Source organism: Nannospalax galili, unplaced genomic scaffold (genome assembly GCF_000622305.1).
Source record: "Nannospalax galili isolate Female #2095 unplaced genomic scaffold, S.galili_v1.0 scaffold612, whole genome shotgun sequence".
In the NCBI taxonomy this organism is placed as follows: Eukaryota; Metazoa; Chordata; class Mammalia; order Rodentia; family Spalacidae; genus Nannospalax; species Nannospalax galili.
The window spans coordinates 2,915,054-2,934,295 of NW_008333388.1; the positions used below are offsets into that span (position 1 = coordinate 2,915,054).

At 46.3% G+C, this 19,242-nt stretch overlaps 1 protein-coding gene across 3 annotated transcripts in view; it reads right to left on the reverse strand.

Annotated features, from left to right (window-relative positions):
• Positions 1–122: 122 nt before the first annotated feature.
• Positions 123–19,242, reverse strand: part of Pnoc (prepronociceptin) — a 27,023-nt gene continuing 7,903 nt past the window's right edge. For 2 of the 3 annotated variants that reach the window (XM_008828134.3, XM_008828133.3), the window contains exons 2-4: positions 12,860–13,005; positions 3,268–3,661; positions 123–502 (exon numbers count right to left, since the gene is read on the reverse strand). In XM_008828134.3, coding sequence (XP_008826356.1) covers positions 417–502; positions 3,268–3,661; positions 12,860–12,982 — 603 coding nt within the window. In that variant the 5' untranslated portion in view covers positions 12,983–13,005 and the 3' untranslated portion in view covers positions 123–416. Of the gene's footprint in view, positions 503–3,211; positions 3,662–12,859; positions 13,006–19,242 lie in introns of all 3 variants that reach the window. The other variant, XM_008828135.3, reaches the window with a different exon arrangement.

A 19,242-nucleotide genomic window follows, 5' to 3' on the forward strand; every position in this document is an offset into this window, starting at 1 on the left:
TAGGATGCATAGCCTTGAGTTTTAGGCCTGTGCCCCCCACCCAAGCCAAGAGGTGGCTCTTAGTGTGTTTGCAGAAGTCTGTGCTTTTCCACTGTATCACTTAAAAGCAGCCAACAAGTTTATTAACCATTTGCTCAGTAGAAGTTTAATGGAGAAATAGTTGTTTCAAACAATCAGTCAAAAAGAACAGCTCTTTTACAAACAGGTTATGGCAGTGATGTGTCAAAACCCCAGGTTTGATTTCAGATCCTCTCACCTGACCCCCTAGAGGGAAGAAAGTGGGTGAGAGGGAAAGATGGGGCCATTAAAATGTCAGCTGCAGGAATTACAAAAATACACTCTGATGTAGCAACAGGGTTGTGTTGAAACATGCCATGGGGAGGGGTGACAACTGGACTGGGATGTGCTTCGGGCACTCAGTGCCTTGGGGAAGGAGGAATCCTGACTCCCAGCCGGCAGGTCTGGGTGTGGATACATGCTGTTCGGGGGATCACCTGAATGCCTGGGGAGACAGAAAAGATTAAAATGGCAAATTCAATGGGTTTGCTGACCCTTCCATCCTATTTGCCCAAGAGACAGAAGCAGTCTAGAGGAGGCAAAGACAAGCTAAGTGATGATGGCTTCCCTTCCTAGGTGGCCAGAAAGAAGGGTTCCTTACTTAATGACCTCTACTTACCTGCTGCCCTCACCCGAGTCTACTGGATAAAGAGGAAGTTGGTGGGCTATGACTTAAAAGGCACAGCATCAAGACCCCTCCCTGGTAACACTTCTCTCTTTCCCAGTACTCAAGTCCATCCAAAATTGTGTTCTCGCTTGACGTTCTCTTACACTGCACAGGCTGTCTGGGCTTGATGTCATGAACACTGGATCACGAGTATGCTGCTGAGTCTAGAATGTCAAGGCCTGGGGCAGCAGAAAGCATTGCCAATAAGGGCCAGGGGAGTGAAAGCTGCCCCCAAGACCAGCTGTGATCTCACAGTTCTGTCTAGGGTGGGTCTGCACCCCAGTGTCCTCCTTCTTAGGGCACCACTACTCTTTAAACAGGCTCTTTATCCTCCTTCAGTGTTGGGTGGCCCCATTCCCTTCTCCCTCCAGTCTCCTAAGTATAGATTGGTATTAAATGTCTTTGACAATGGGAGTTGGTCAAAGGGAGGGATTCCACATACACAGCAGTAGGGCTGTGTGTGTGTGTGTGTGTGTGTGTGTGTTTGTGTGTGAATAAACACAAGGTTTCAGCTGGTGGTTACACGCTCATTAACATGTATCTACTTTGGAGCTCAGCAATCATGCCTGTGCAGAAAAGAGAGCTGGTTGCACAAGGAGACAGAAAAGCCATCAATAATACCCAAACGAGCTGGCTAGTGTTTCCCTCAAGAACTTTGCATGTTGAGCAAAGCAGCAAACAGAAGTCAGTCATTAGCCCCATTACAGTACCTCTCAGTTGGATGTATAATAGAAAATCAGAAAAACAAATTGGCTCAAAAAGTTTTTTTTTTCCAAATAAATTGATTCCTGCTAATGGGACTGATTTTAAATGCTCTGTAGGTAAAGAATAGTTGTGGTTTGGAATTAGATAGGGGCTTTGGTGTCCCATAAGAGCCACTTTAAATGTCTTTAAGATTTTAAAGAATTCATGATGCTTCTGAAAAATTTACCACTAGGTACCAGCCAGATAGGGCTTAGAGAGAAATAAAATGCTTGAAAAGGGTCTGTGCTAATTCCCACTGCCATTCACAATTCCGAGATGTGACTTCAGAGACAGTGCAGGTTCATCCAGGATATTTGCAGATTAGTCTTTCTGTTAAACCAATGCCTTTCTCCCTACAACTTAATTAATACGTGTCCATATTTGCAAGCCTACCAGCTTGGCCCATGTGGGCTGGTCCATGCCAGAGTGTGAGCACCAAAGATTAGCATACAGATTAGTCTACCTCCAAAAACTTATATAAAGGTCATGGCTACCTTGAACGTGTGGGAAGTGAAATGAAAGAGTGCATGCATTCTTCTTTTCGGCCTCAGAGTCAGGGAATAGCCTCCGTTGGGTGAAGCTTTTGGATGATATTGTCAAATTAATTTGCTCTTTATACGAGGCCATGTTTCTAAGTTGTTTTGGGAGATGTTGTGGGACTCTGCACACGTTCATATCACAATATTTGGAGTAAGAAACATAGACTTGATGGTTGGGATTTTTCTTAAATCCACTGTGCTAATTCCCACTGCCATTCACAATTATGTACTGGTGCTGGGTTAGGGAGAGTTGAGTTTGGCATTAGCTGACAATCAGTTGGGTCTTTCCTGGATGTTATCTGTGCCTTTCACATGACTTGAGGGAGGGTACATCTGAGGGTAGGAACAGAGTAAGCGAAGATGAACAAAACCAAATACAACAGACATGGAACTCTGCGAAGAAGAGAAAAAAATCTACTGGGTCAGTTGGGCCAAATTCTGGAGTCCTGGCTAATTGAGGATCCCATTTTCTACAAAGAATCCCATTTTCTACAAAGAATGAGTCTCCGTGGCTAGGTGGGAGGGTGACCAAATGGCTTGTAGGAGAAAGAAAAACAAAAAGCGTAACTCCTGGTCCTAACAAGAAGTCCTTGGATGGAAAAGGAATAACTGTTCCTTTGGAAATGGAAAATATTAACCGTTTCCATGGAGTCCAGCCACCTTGAGATGTAGGATGAAGTAGATAAGCGTCTTTGAAGGCAGAATAGTAATCAGTCTCTTTGCAAATGGCTGAGAGGAGGGCCAGCTATTGGGTGTTGCAGATAAAGTCTCTCGGGAAAGGTGAGCTGAATGGTTGCTATGGTAACTAGTTGGGGAATTGGTCCACTTACCTGTCCCCATAGTAACTAAGCTCCTGGAGAGCTATGGAAGAATTAGTTATCTTAACATACTACTATTATCCCCATGGTAACCAGTCTCTGAATGGGAGTGGTCAGCCTCAAGGAGGAATGGTGGGAAAAAAACTCTTTGCTCCCTAGAGAAACGGTGGGTAGGAGGCAGAGAAGTGAAATCTCCCTCCCAAGCCTCCCAAAAGATGGAGTCCTTGAGATGGTGCGTGTGTCTGTATGAGCGTGTGCGTGTCCGTGTGCATGTGCCTGTGTCTGTGTGTTTTGGGGACTAATGTGCTTCCAGGTCTGGGGAGCAGCTTGAGAAAATGGGGTGTATGAGGTCATGTCTTGCCCCCTCTCATTGGTGCCCAACTCACTCATGGGTTGCAGTGGCCGGTGCTGCTGGGAGGGGTTCCTTCTGGCTACACATTACCATTCTGGTGCAGAGTGCGCCGGCGCTGGCTTGACTGCATGCTCAGGACCAGGTATTGCCTCATAAACTCACTGAACCGCTTCTGGTTGGCCAACTTCCGGGCTGACTTCCGGGCCCCAGTGAAGCCCCCAAACCTCTTCTGCAGCTGCTTCTGTTCCACCTTGCCAGCATCAAACACGCCAGGCTCTGTATCTTCCAGTGCTTCGACCAAGCTCCTGACACGGGGCATGCGCTTCAGATGCTGCAGCTCAGAGGCTTGTGGCTGATGACGAGCAGCTGATACATGCTCTGGGTCAGCAGGGCTGAACTTTGAGGAACCGCTGGCCACGACCTTGGTGCATGAAGTCCAGAGGGGTCGAGGGAAGATCTTCTCTTCACACTCGAGGATGCATGCCTGCAAGAACGCAGACGGGGGAAGGGACAGGGATTTATTTCTATTAGTCAAAGGTGAGGGGTGAGCCAAGTCATTGAATTATCCGTATCTGTACCAGGTCACATGCTTCCAAAGTGTCATTTAATCAAGCACTGAGTGGCAGTTTGTGTTGTGTGTGTGTATATACACCTGGGTGGGTGGCTGCACGTGCATGTGTGTATATATGTGTATGGAGGCCAGAGGTTGACATGGGGAGTCTTCCTCTATAAATCTCCACCTTTAAAAAAATTCTTTTAAAATTATTATTATTATCATCATCATCATTGTGTGTGAGTGTGTGGTCAGAGGACAATTGTGGACACAGTTCTCTCCCTACAGCTTACCAGGGTTCCAGGGACTGAACTCAGGTCACTAAGCTTATATAGTAAGCACCTTTACCCCTAGGCCATCCCATTAGCCCTTCTCTCATTTTTCAAAAAATATTTTATTATTATTATTTTTATTTTATGTGTATGAGTGTATTGCCTGTATGTATGTAAGTGCACTCGGGTCATGCGATGCCTGTGGAGGCCAGAGGAGGACATCGGATTCTCTGGAACTGTAGTTATGGACAGCTGTTAGCCACCATGTCAGTGCTGGGACTCAAACCTGGGTCTGCTGCAAGAGCAGCGGGTGCTCTTAATGGCTGAGCCATCTCTCCAGCCCCTCTTCTGTCTTATTTTGGGGGACAGAGTCTCTCATTGACCTGGAACTCCCTGATTCAATTTGCTAGACGGACTGGCCAGCAAGTCCCAGGGATCCTCCTGTCTCTGCCTCCCCAGTGCTGGGATTACAGGTGTGTGCCGCTGTGCCTGGCTTTCCCCTGGTGCTGGAGTTGAACTCAGGTCTTCATACTTAACTTAAATCTCCCCAGCCCCTGTGTAGCAGTTTTACAGAGTTTTTTTTCCCCTCTCAGATTTGTAGCGTTTCGGAGTTGGAAACAGAACCATCTGGCACTGCTCTATTATTTTGCCAACAAAGAAACTAGGGTCAGAGATGTGGTTAACTTATCTTCAAGTGACCCAGCAAGTTAACACAGAGTGGAGGCACTCCAAACTATACCCTGCCATGTCCTTAGGGCTCAGGAGCTGAGCACAGCTCATGAGTGTCACCCAGGTAGAAGAATCTTATTTCTTTCTCTCATTAGGCCCAGGGAAGTATAGACTGGTTAAAGAAACTGGGGAAATGGAGCTGGAGAGATGGCTCAGCAGTTAAGAGCACTGGCTGTTCTTGCAGAAGACTTGGGTTCGAATCCCAGCACCCACAGGGCAGCTAACAACTGTCTGTAACTCCAGTTCCAGGGGATCCGACAGCCTCTTCTGTCCTCCGAGGGCATTGCACGACATGGGTGCACTTACCTAGATGCAGGCAATACACACATACACATAAAAATAATAAATAAAGTATTAAAAAAAAAGAAATGGGGAGAGCGTGAAGTCACCATGTGGCTGGGGAGATGATCAGTCTGTAAAGTGCTTACTGTGTAAGCATGAGGATCTGAGTTCATTCAGATCCCAAGCATCCATGTGAAAGCTGATTGTGGTGATTATCTGTATAATCCTAGTGTTGGGGGTAGGCAGGGGACAGGGACAGGCACATTTCTGGAGCCTCATGAGCAGCCAGTCTGACCAACTGCCTGTCTCAAAAAATAAGGATGTGGTAGATCTATGGAAGACACACACACACACACACACACACACGTACACAACCACGTATATACACTACACACAAGCACACATACACACAAATAAAAAATAAAGTCACTGCATAACGAGCAGCCCTGGTATTCTTAATTTTATTGTACATATACTGGCTATCCTATCAGTACATCCTTTGTAGCAAATGATGGCCCAGGGACCCTGGCTGCAGGTGGGTTGGGCATGTGGAGCTAAACCTGTAATCTATTCTTGCAGGGAGGGGCTCCATTCTCAGATACAGGCCAGGCAGGGACCCAGGAACTTTCTGCTGCTGCTCTGCCAAGAGCAGAGAGAAAATGCATGCATGCATGCAGGCAGGCTCGTGTGTACTCAGTTCTTACAGAGGCCAGGACTCCCTGCCTGGGGCATGGTTATCACCCATAGTGGACTAGACCGTCAGTTAGTTAAGACAATCCCCTACAGACATGCTCATAGGCCAACCCAGATGTAGACAGTCCTTCATTGAGGTTTTCTTCCCAAGTGATTCTAGGCTGTGTCAAGTTGACAGGTAACCATTATACCATCTAAGTCTGCCCTTTGCTTGCCTCTCTGGCTCTCTCTGGCTAGTACTTTATTCCCCAATCAAGGCAGGTTTTAAACTCTGGGCACATCTTTCCCTCCCTTCTCACCACCATTCTTCTCTCTACTCAGTACATAGGTCTGCCTCTCCTTTCCCTCTGTACCTGCCTGAGTACTTCTTAGAAGGCAGCAGCTGCCCCATTGATCTTTCCATCTCTCTTTTTGAAAACCACTCAAATCCATGTGAGGCCCCTGGCAGACTATCTCCCTGGAGAATAACTTTAATAACATCGTTAACCTTGCCCACAGCTGCTTGACATCTTGTCCTGTCTATGGAATATCTCTAGATGCCTGAACAGGGCATGCAAGTCCCTGGAACCAGCCTATTTTTATGTCTTATTTTAAGTCCCACCCCTCCCAGAACACAGGGCTTCTCCTAGCACTTAAGAAGTTCCATGACTGTTGCCGTGTCCTCTCTGATGGAATGGCACTTTCACACATTTCCTTTCTGGCCCAGTCACATCCTAATGCTGCTCCTTCATCTTCATGTCTTCTTCTTTTGGTTCCTTGGCAAGAATTGCTCTCTCCTGCCTCTCTGTTCCCATCAAACTTTGCATCACGCCCCACATCTGTTCTAGCATCTCAACGTAAATTTAATTACAAAAACATTGCGCCAGGCATGGAGATGCATGCCTTTAGTCCCAGCACTCGGGAGGCAGAGTCAGGCAAGTTTCTGTGAGATCAAGGCCAGCCTGGTCTACATGGTGAGTTCCAAGTCAACTGGGGCTACAGGGAGACCTTGTCTCAAGAAAACCTATATACATTTGTATGAATATGTATATATCAACTATTATATCAAAATTGTTTAATGAATACTAAATAAAATACTAAGTACAATTTTACTTTCTGAGAATTGAGTATGAAAATAATTTTTATAATACATATGTGTGGCAGCATTGTTAATGTGGGCCAACATTTTAACATGGGCTCTGGGGATTGAATTCAGGTCCTCATGATTGCAAGGCAAGCTCTTTACTGACTGGGCCATCCCCCAACTGACATGTATGTCTTCTAATGTTATGTAGAGGGCAAGGATATTAGCAAAAATCTTTTGACTGAACAGGTTCCCCAAACAAACGGTTGTCTAGCCCTTGATGTCCATGGTGGAAGATAAGGTGAAATTCTGTTCTCCATGGTCAATGGGAATGCAGGGAGGTGTGGACAGCACTGAGAAAGTCTATAGGGTGCAGGATTAGTAGCAAGCTCCACCTTTGGTCACAGTTGGTTCAATCTCACAGAGGAAGATGCTTATAGAGCTGTTCAGCTACTTTGGTTTACAGGTAGAGGAGTTAAGTCTAGAGGCCTCTTGACAGCCTGAGAACTCTTGGGCTTCTAATTCCAGATGGTAAATAGATTTTTATGTCAATCAGAAAAAATGAAATTTTGTGATCAAACCAGATGCTACAGTCTTTACTGAGAGTCAACACACCATTAGATAAATTAGCTACTGACCAAATCATTGTGACTGTTGGTTTAGGAGAAGGTTTGAGGCAAACATGGGGTATCAAAATCTACAACAGCATTTGTAATGCCAGATGGGCATATAAACTTAATGTTTAACCTTCTGGTCTGGGGGCCTCATCATCTGCTTCCCAGAGATGGGCTAATGGCTTATTAAGTGAGCTGGACACATTTCCTAAGCCCACAATGATGACATGGCTATATTAAGCCAGAATTTTCATGAGTATCTGGACTCCCAAGACTGGTGCCAAATTGATCTGTAAAGCTGGGCTTGTGAGGAGATTGAGCAAAGGGCCATTTGGATGTTGGGATAAAAAATTAGGGTACAGTCTAGGAGTGTAACACAGTGGTAGACCATGTGCCTAGAGTGTGTGATTCCCCGGGTTCTAGCCCAACACTGCAAATCAGACACATGGGCCCTTTGGAGTGAAATTAAGAAAGTCACTGAGGTTGTTGTTGTTGTTGTTGTTGTTGTTGTTGTTGTTGTTTTTACTATTTCCAATTGGGTGATATTTAGGAGCTATTTTCTGCAGGAAGTCCTGCCAAAATAGTCAAAGTCATGGCTAGGCATATAATTCAGTAGTAGGACACTTGCCTAGTTATTCACAAGGCCCTAGGTTCAATCTCAAGTACTGCAAAGAGAAATAAAGTAAAAATGTATTCAGGGACTGGAAAGATGTTTCAGTGGTTAAGAGCACATACTGCTCTTGCAGAGGACTCAAGTTATGTTCCAGCATCCATGTCTGCCAGCTCAAAACTGCCTGTGACTACAGCTTCAGGGAATCTAGCACTCTCTTCTGATCTTGAAGGGCACCTACACCATACACACGCACCTCCACACAGATACACACACACACACACACACACACACACACACACAATTAGAAAAACATTCAAAGGCTGACACTAACAAGGACAGCAAACGAATAGCACACACACACACACACACACACACACACACACACACACACACACACACCCCAAACAACTTGCGTTCTCTGTCACTCACTAAAAAATTTCTCACACGAAAAAAAGAGAGGAGAGAACGCAGTCTCTATCTAAAGAGAATAAGACAAAAGAACTTGTGCTGTCAATCACCTGCTAAGAATTTTCACGCAGGAAAAGTAGAGATGCCAGGAAGCAGTTTCTATTGCAAAAGAGTTTAAGGCGTTTTAGATGCATTTTCCCAGACTTTCTTGAGGGTGTGTTGTCTTACTCTCCATCTCTAAAACAACTCAGTGAATTCAGTTTCTTCTAGTTGAACTGATGGGGTAAGTACCACTCACAATAGGTAGGAAGTCAGAGGATAAGACTGTATGAGTCATTTATGGACCAAAATTATAGTCTAAGAAAAAGCCAGCCACACTTGGACCATCTATCAGTAGAGACAGAAAAATTCTTGATGGAGCTAAGTGTTCTGAGGATCCTGGGTCAGGATTACATAATCTGGTGGGAAGACTGGGGAGGTGACCCTGTCTGCAATATGAGCACTCCCCATAATTCCCCACATCAAGCAGATATAGGCAAGATTGGACAGACCTGAAGAAAATGACAAACGATTGCCTATATTCTTGGCATTTCATTCTATTTAAAAATAGGTTAAAAGTGAATACAAACTAGAAACAAAAAAACCAGCAGCCAGCCAGGTCCTCAGGGGGCCGGCAGGCACTAGGAAGCATTTATCTTCAACTGTGAGGCTTTTACCAATCCATTTTCTGACTTGTTTCTAAGAAGCAAAGTGAGTGTTGTCTGGACCCCAAAGATTTGAGATCTTAATGAAGAGATAGACGCTTGCTTCGAATTTGTTGCCAACTCTGAAAGGCTCAAATATAGGAACTCTACCGTGACTGTCCAGGATGCGCCCAGCAGGCGCCTAAAGTTCTGGACTGGCTGATTGAGCCCTGTTCTGGACCACATGCTGTGCCACATGCTGGAGTACCCAAATGAGCCAGCAGAGGAGCTCATTCCTTAGGGTGGGAGCTGGACCTGAAGATACCAACAATGGCTACAATAAGTACACCTCACTGTATTTCATTTTCTTATTAAGCTCAAGGTCAGACTGATTAAAGAAGTTGGAGTTGTGAAAGTGGGTGGTTAAACCTGCATGTACATTGAAAATAAAGATCACTGAGGAAAGACCAACCCTGGTGGTGTTTTCATCCTATATTTTTATCTACATGTCATTTATAACAATGCCTGGGACGCAGGCAGTTTGGGCTTGTGGGGTTAAACTAGTTATCCACTCCATGGGAGGGTGGGGCTCATGCTCAGATCCAAGCCAGGCAGAGCCCCAGGAATCCTCTGTGGCTGCTTTGCCTTCCCCAGCATCACAACATCTACTGGAGACCAGCAGCCCGACTGCACCAGCTCTCCAGCCCTTTCTGGCTGGCCTTGACGTTGGCTTCACCCTCCTGTCCTTGGTATCTCTGGGTCTCCTGGAAGTCTCTAGGTTTACCTCTTCTGTCTATGTGCTGCTTTAGTGTCATCCCTGATTCTCTATTGTTTTTCCAAATAAAAATGCTACTTGAACCTGACCTTGGCTTTGTGAGTCAGCAAAGTGTGCTGTTATGAAGTGAGGTTTGATCTTCACTTTGAAGCACAAGTGGGATTTATTGGTTGGGGAAAGGGAGAGGCAGGTGCACGGTGGCAGGACAGGAAAGGAAAGCAGGTCCTCTTGGGAGCTGTAAAGAGTGACCTGGGTATCTGGGCCTGAGCCCAGGAAAGGGGATGTCTGGGGGTATAGCTTTGAGAGTTACCTGCAGCCTGGGAAAGCAAAGGCCAGGATGCCTAGAGACATCTCAGAGGGACAGGGACAGTGGGACAGCAAGAAGGGCATCCTGATATCCTTATGTTTAGGGAGTGGGTGGAGGAACAGAGGCCAATGTAAAAGGTTGGGGAAGCGGAGTCAGGGGGGGAAGAGACCCACAAACCAGGCAGGATAACCAAAAGATGTTTCTTGAAGGACAGGATAGTGGGTAGGTAGATGCCTAGAGGAGAACATAAAAGATAAGAAAGGGCACATCTCTTCAAGGGATGTGGGTCATCTGGGCTGTCTTTCCTGATGGCATGACTGACTGTTCCTTTCTGGTCAGAACATAGGTGTGGCTGGGGTTAGAAGAGCTTGATGAGTGTCTGCTGGGGCTGAGGCCACTTTTCAACTCAGAGCTGGGAGACAGGCAGGTGTATCAGGCACCAACTATACTGGGTTTTTATACTTGCGTATTCGCCTTAAGGAATAGCAGTTACTTTGCTGGTTTTGAAAGGCTGTGGACTTTGAAACACTGCATCTTTAAAGCTGCTTTATTGACTTCAAAGGAAAAAAAATAATTGAATTATACAGAATTTCATAGGAGAAGAATAGTTAACTAGACTGAAATTAAAAGAGATAAGAAAGCAATTCATTCAGTGAATAATAATTTAAGGTTGAACTTGTACCATACATTGGAAATTTTAAATAGAAGAGAGCATTTTGGATGTTCATTGTAAAATCGTCTGAAATATCAAAAATGAATAGCAATATACATGCTCAACAGGCGATGAGTAGTGACTCTATGTACCTCTGTCTGTCTGTCTCCATCTATCTCTATATATACATAGAAAGAAATCACTTCAAATAATGTGTGAGTGCACTGTGTCCTGGTTTTGTTTGTTGCTGTGATAAAGCGCTGACCAAAAACAATTTGGGGGAGGAAAGGGTTTATTTCAGCTTGGTGTTAGAGTCCTTCAACCAGGAAACTCAGGGCAAGAGCCCAAGGCAGGAACTGAAGCGGAGACCATGGAGGAACGCTGTTTACTGGCTTGCTTCCCTGGCTTACTCAGGTACTTTCTTATACAGCACAGGCCCACCTGCCCGGGGACGGCACCTCCCACAGTAGGGTGGGCCCTCTCACATCAACCAGCTATCAAGAAAACGCCCCCCCCACAGGTCCATAGGCCGATCTGACGGGGGATATTCCTCAGCCCAGAGTCTTTCTTCCCAGGTGTCTCTGGTTTGTGGCGAACTGACAAAAGCTAACCAGCGCAGTGCGGCAACATGAAAACATTACCCTGGCATGCTCCAAAAGTTTAAAAAGGAGGAGTCTGTCTCTGACTGCTGGAGTGTGATGGTTGATTTCTCACTGTCAGCTTGGTGGAGTTTGGAATCTTTTAGGTGACACAGAGATGAGGGTATTTCAAGAGAGGGTTAATGGAGGAGGAAAAATCCGCCTGTGGGCAGCCCTGTCTGGTGAGCTGGAGTCCCAGACGGAATCAAACGGAGAACGTGAACTGAGCAGCAGCGTTCATCACTCTCTGCTTCCCGACTGTGGAGACAATGTGACTCTGCCTCAAGCTCCTGCCCATGCCTCCCCCATGATATACTGTACTCTCAAACTGTGAGTCACAATAAAGCCCTTTAGTAAGTGACTATTGTCAGGGATTTTGTCACAGCAAAGAGAAAAGCAACTAATACATGGGAGTAAAGGAGATTTTACTTTTCTTTATATACAATACATGTATTGCATAAGAACGCATTAACACTGAGAACAGGGACATCATGAACAGATCTTTATTGGAAGGTGCTGAAGTGTGAAGATCACAGAGATCTGATAAGGTGGGAGGACCACAGGGATCTGGTGGTAAAGCAGGAGGATCATAGGGATCTGGTGGTAAAGTAGGAGGATCACAGGGATCTGATGGTAAAGTGGGAGGACCACTGGGATCTGATAGTAAAGTGGGAGGACCACAGGGACAGGGATCTGGTAGTAAAGTGAGAGGACCTCAGGGATCTGATAGTAAAGTGGGAGGACCACAGGGACAGGGATCTGGGGGTAAAGTGGGAGGACCACAGGGATCTGGTGGTAAAGCAGGAGGATCATAGGGATCTGGTGGTAAAGTAGGAGGATCACAGGGATCTGGTGGTAAAGTGGGAGGACCACAGGATCTGGTGGTAAAGCAGGAGGATCATAGGGATCTGGTGGTAAAGTGGGAGGATCACAGGATCTGGTGGTAAAGTAGGAGGACCACTGGGATCTGATAGTAAAGTGGGAGGATCACAGGGACAGGGATCTGGTGGTAAAGTGGGAGGATCATAGGGATCTGGTGGTAAAGTGGGAGGACCACAGGGACAGGGATCTGGTAGTAAAGTGAGAGGACCTCAGGGATCGGTTAGTAAAGTGGGAGGACCACAGGAATCTGGTGGTGAAGTGGGAGAACAACCGGGATCTAGTGGTAAAGAGGAAGGATCAGAGGGATCTGATGGTAAAGCAGGAGGACCATAGGGGCCCTAATTGGGAGATGCAGCTATCTCAGCTCCACCCCTTTCCTCCTGGCCATGCAACACTGCACAAGTCCCATGATGTCTGGGAGAGGCTTGAGTGTCTCACTCAGGGTCTGCTTTGGAGTCAGAGAGAGCAGATGACAGGCAGGAGAGGGGAGAAGGCAGTTTCTCTCCTCCTGGACATACCTTCAAGTTGAAGCTGTCCGGGGCTGGGTGGAGCTTCTGACAAGTGAGACAGTCCCTGGGACAGCTGCTGAACACACTGGAGAGCAGGCTGAGCAGCAGGAGGTCACAGAGCAGGATTCGCATGGTGGAGCAGTGGAAGCAGGAAGCTAAAATAGGAGACACGCGGCAGTTAGTTCAGTCTGGGGAGGGGCTAGTCAAGACTGGGGCTCCCCAACCCAGGGAGGCGCGACAGTCACTCCTCAGTGAGGACAGAGCCAGGGGTCTTGGCTTCGCCTTCGAGGAAGGCATAGATGGTTAGGAGGGTAGGAAGCCTGGTCCTGCTAGCCAGGATTATTGTTATGCACAGGCTGTGCAAAGTCTCCATTCTGGGAAGGGCACCTGTGATTCTTGCCACTTGGCTGGCCTCTGCCATTACAGGAGCAGCTGTGTGGTAGGGAAACAGATTTCTTGGCAGCCAGAGGCATTGCTTACCAGCTCACCAGTGTGTGCTTTTAAGTCAACCTCTTTGAGCCTCAGTTGAGGAAGAGTGGCACGTGCCTTATGGCAGGGCTGTTATGAGGCTGAAATGAGACCTTAGGGGCTGGGGTTTGCAAAGTGCTACGTGAGAGTAAGGTGATGGATGCCTTTAATCCTAGCACTTGGAAACAGAGGCAAGCCAGTCTCTGTGAATTTGAGAGTGAGTTCCAGGCCAACCTGGGCTGCATAGTAAGACCTTGTCTAAAAAAAAAGAGAGAGATGAGTAAAACCTGAGGCTTATGAATGACAAGTTGTTTCTCTCATCTTCTCAAGCCTTTCTGGCCTGGCCAGGAGCACCTGTGCCTCAATGCTCTCTTCCAGGAAGCTTCCATATGTCCCTTGTCTGTCACCCCTGTCAAATATGAGCTACTGCTATGGTCTGAATGTTTGTGTCGCCACAAAATTCATATGTTAAAGTCTATGACCACAATCTAGACAGACAGCTTGAATGGATTTAAAACAAGTAGGAGGGGCTGGTATGGCTTAGTGGGTAAAAACGCTTTCTGTTTGTGAGGACTGGAGTTGGGATCCCTGGAACGCATGTGAAAACTGAGTGGGTGTGTTGAACCACCTGTCGTCCAGTGCAGGGGTGGTGGAGACAGGGGATCCCCAGAACAAGGTGATTAGCTAACTAGTTGAATCTGTGGGCTCTGGGTTCAAGTGGGAGAACCTGCCTTTCCGTGTAGAGTCTATTTAGTGATTGAGGAAGACACTGAAGTCAACCTCAGTGCCCCCCCCACAGCATATGTACCCCATATATTCACACACACTTGCTCACACCATGCACAGATACATAGATACACCCCCCACACACACACACAGATGCGAAAAAAAAAAAAGTAGGATATTTAGTAAAGTACACCTCTGGGTTTGTCTGTGAAGCATCTCCAGAGACAGATCATGATGGTGCTCACATAATGAACACATTAACCCCTTGCTGACTCATAATATGGTAGGATTATTGGAGGAGGAGCGTCCTTAGAAGGATAGGTCACATAGTCCCTGCACCGTGCTCTGCACGCCCCCCACCCCCGTTCTCTGCCTCCTGCCTGTTTGCCATGAAGAAGCTTCCCCGCCATGAGGTTTTGCCTCACAATTAGCCTAGTGACCATGGACTGAAACCCCCTGAAGTCACGAGCCAAAATAAATAATTTCTTCCTGAAGGTGTTGTGTCTGTCAGGTATTTGGGTACAATGAAAAAAGCAACAGATCTGATGGGGCTGGAGAGATGGCTCAGCAGTTAAGAGCACGGCTGCTCTTGCAGAGGACCTGGGTTTGATTCCCAGCACCCAAATGGCGACTAACAACCATCTGTAACTCCAGTTCCAGGGGATCTGACGCCCTTTTCTGACCTCCACAGGTATTGCACAACATGGGTGCACTTACATACATGCAGGCAATATATTCATACACACAAAAAATTAATAAAAAATAAAAAAATTAACAGATCTGAAATCCCAAGCTCCAGAGTGATAGGAGAAGAGGGTGGGGCCTTTGCAGAGTGATTTGCTCATGGCAGTGGGTCTCCCATGAGTGGGATTAGTGCATTTATTAAAAGAGACTCCAGAGGAGTCTAGTTAGTTCTACCACCATGTAAGGACACAGCACAGAGCTGCCATTTATGAACCAGGAAATGGGCCCTCACTTGGCATTAAGTATACCTGTATCTTGATGTTGGATTTCCTGGCTTATAGGACTGTGAGGAATAAATTCCTGTTGTTTATAAGTTAACCAGTTTAGGGTATTTTGTTATAACAGCCAAAAAAGACTAAAGTGAGAATTGACTTCCTGAGTACAAGGCCAAGATGCGCACCTTGCTGGTCCATGCCAAACACAGGACCTGGCATATGGCATCATTTGTAGAAAAATAAATGAGGAAACCATTATAAGATAGACGCTCCAGTTTTAGCTAGCTGGACCAATTTGTGATATGCAGGATTGCCTGAAACGTGTGAAACGTCTCTCATTCCTCTAGATCCTCAGATGTAACCTCTTGAATCAGAAAACTACTTTCTTGGGTTGCTATTGAACCACCTTTATGTTGAGGACGAATGGAAAGGAGAACAGGAAACAGTGCTGGTTAGTGTTAACCTTGACACAATCTAGAATCACCTGGGAAGAGTCTTAATGGGGAGTCTTAATGTCTAGATCAGGTTGGTCTGTGGGCATGTCTGTGGGAGACTGTCTTGATTGTTAATTGAGGTAGGAAGACCCAGTCCATTGTGGGCAGTGCCATTCCCTGGGCAAGAGGTCTTAAACGATGTAAGAGCTAGCCAAGAACAAACAAGCAAGGGTGTGTACGCTTGTTCCCCTCTGCACTTGACTGTGGATGTGATGCAACTAGCAGCTTCCAGCTCCTGCCACCACGGCTTCTGCTAGGATGGATTGTAACCTGGAATTTTAAGTCGAAATAACTCCCTTTCTCCCATAAATTACTTTTTGTAATTTCTGTCTCACAGCGACAGAAATGAGACTCAAACGGGAATTTTCTAGAAATATCAACATTCTCGATTGAGGTCATAGGAGTGACCTCAATTTCCTCATTTCCTAAGCTCATTAAATTGTAGATTTAGATTTTGTGCATTTCACTATATGTAACTTTCTCTTCATTAAGAGTCCAGCAAAGAAAATAAAAAATAACTTCCTTCACCAGACTATTCTGAGGAGAAATGTATGGAATCTTGCTACTCAAATGTTGGTTGCAGACAGCTGGGTCTTCTGAGAAGTGCATGGTCTTGTGACCATCCTATAACATTGTTAGGACTGTGTCATTAGCGATATTCCTAGGTGGCCTGTATGCATGACAAAGTTTGAGAGGTGAGTATGAGAGATGGAACCAGTCCCAGGAGAAAGGACGGGACCCACCCAGTAGCTATATTGGGAGACTGGGCTGTTGTGTGCCATTGAAGCATTTTAGTTACCTAGGGGATGGTAACTAGAAGGGTGGTCAGTAGATTTTTGTTTTGTTTTTTTTTAGATAGGGTCTCATGTAGCCCAAGCTGTCCTCAGACTCCCTCTGCAGCTGAGGATAACTTTAAGCTTCTGATCCTCCTGCCTCTAGCTCCCAAGTGTTAGAGTTACAAGTGTGAACCACCAGGCCCATTTTATGTGGTGCTGGGTATCAAACCCAGGACTTTGGGCACCCTAGGCAAACATTCCACCAAGTGAGCTACATCCCCAGCCCTCAGCAGATGTTTAAGTCAACGAGTCGACATTGAAGTGGAGGTTGAAAATGAGTGTTTGAATAAGAAAACTGCTTCCCTGGACCACATTATTTTGGGTTGCTGTTGAACCATCTTTATGGAGAGCCAGAAAGCAGCATTTTCAGGAGTCAAGATGGCTAGTAGCAGACAGGTGGCATAGGGAACCTGCCCACAGTCCCCAAGGTTAGCACCTGCTGAAAGGGGGCGTGGTCCAGTTGGAACAGCTCTGTGCACTTGTTTCACAGGTCTTTCATCTTTTTAGATGATGGGCTGTATTGAGCTAATAAATTATGAACCCAGAAATCTATATCCATGAGTGTTTCGGCTGCAATTTATTTTCTTCTCTAGCCCAACAGCCAGTGCCTCAGTTGAGATTTATTACCTAATTATTGTAATAGTCTCCTAATTAGTCCACCTACCCATCTGGCCTCCCTCCAAGCCATCTCCAAATCAGATGATGTCACTTCATTCTTAAAATAGTTCTGTACCACTTACACTGCCTGGAGGACTGGGCTGTGCCCTGGTTCCTGCAACATGTCACTAATCTTTCCATCACTTCCAGGCCCAATGAGCTCAGCTCCCACCTGTATCAGGTTCCTAATGTCTTTGTGGCTTGTGACTGGATGTTTCCTCTGCCCAGAACACCACATCGCCATGTCAGGAATGCCCCCTTCTGAGAAGTTATCCCTAGACCCTGGCCCGAGGTAGATCAGTGTCCTTTGCTGCTGTGGCATCTCAAAGCAGCGCATTACCATGGGAAGCAAGTGGGATTTATGGGCCTCACCTGTCACACGGACCACCCAGACTGATCTACAGAGTTGTGCCATGTGAGGTTTCCCATCTTGGGAGGTAAGTCCTGGGTTCAGATCCTAAACAGAATCTGCCAGTGCCTGAAGCTGCAACTTGCTACTTGTACTCAACCTCTCAGTTCCTGAAATGAGACCATCTGGGCTGGAGAGATGGCTCAGGGGTTAAGAGCACTGGCTGCTCTCGCGGAGGACCCGGGTTCTAGTCCTACCACCCACATGGCAGCTAACAATTGTCTACAACTCCAGTTCCAGGAGATTCAATGCCCTCTTCTGGCTTCTGCAGTCTTTGCATGACATGGGTGCACTTACATACATGCAGGCAAAACATTCATACACATAAAATAATGAAAATAAAATTTAAACGAAAACAGGACCATCTTAGTAACTCTCTCAGATGAGTATCGGTGGGTTTGTAAGCAGTTAAAATAGCACCTTACACATAATGAACACCATAAAAGAAAGTAGCACAGAGCAGCCACCCAATAATGCCATCATTGCCTGCCCCTCCGCCTCTCTCTCAGCACTTAGTATTCAATACTGTAACCCTGCACTTCTATGTCTTTCTCCCACTGGCTTGGGAGTTCCTGGAGGGCAGAGATCCTCCCCCATTTATTGCTCTTTGTGTATCCAGCACTCAGCAGAGGATGCAGACCTTATGAAGTGCTCAACAAAAATTTAACATCAGTGGAGGCTCTCAGGAGCCCCCTTCCTTTGAAGCGAATACAGGGCTGGTGAAACCTGGGAGCAGCTGCCTCACTGGGGATCCAGTGTGCTCATGGTATGGGGGCTACCTCAAAACCTGCACCACCCACAAAGGATCCTGTTTGAGTAAGGAGAGAGAGGGAGCTAGTTTTGTACTAGGACAAGACGTCAGTCTAAGCTGGCAATCTGCTGCACGTCTGCTGGAGAACCAGTCATAAAGCGTTGAGATTTGCTCCGTGACCAGTCTTGTGAGGGTTAAGTAAGAATTGACATAACAACAATGGAAAAGCGTTTCTGAGGTGAAAATGCAGCTCAAAAACAACAACAACAAACAAATGTTCTAGAACACAAGCCAGTTTTAAACAGGCCTGCCTGAGTTTTTTGTTATTTGTTATGCTTTTTTTTTTTGGTCTTTTTGAGACAGGGTCTCCCTGTAGCCCCAGCTGTCCTGGAACTCACTATGTAGACCAGGCTGGCCTCGAACGCACAGAGATCCGCCTGCCTCTGCCTCCCGAGTGCTGGGATTAAAGGTGTTCACCCCCACGCCTGGCTGTTACACTTTTTACTCAGCTCAGTTTTCTTATTTCTTCTCAGGAAAGTTTTTTTTTTTTTTGGTAGAATTTGTCCAGAACAGCACAACTGTGCCTTCTGTAGCCACACGATGGCAGTGGTCACATGTCACACAGGAAAGGGACTCCGTCCTTTCTTTCCTGCCTAACCCTAGACTGGAATGCTTAATGCAGGCGTTCACCCAGCTGATTAAATTGTGACAGATGTTAATGAAAAGCCTCCTGCTGAGATTACTCATGAACTTCATCAGCCAGGGCAACTTGACATTCAGGAAGTGTTGACTGATATTTGTTATCTCCAATTCCAGGTCCTGGGACAATTAGCCATGCTCCTGGCTACTTGTAAAACATAAGACCCTTTGGGTTGGCTTTCAGTGAGAACATACCAAATCAACTCGGCTTTAGCCAGGCCGTCCCCCTAGTCCCAATTTCTTCTCTTCCATCCTTATTCTCCTCTTCCCCCTCCTCTCTTCCCCCTCTCCTCTTCCTCCCTTCCTCTTCCTCTTCCCCCTCTCCTCTTCCTCCCTTCCTCTTCCTCTTCCCCCTCCTCTCTTCCCCCTCTCCTCTTCCTCCCTTCCTCTTCC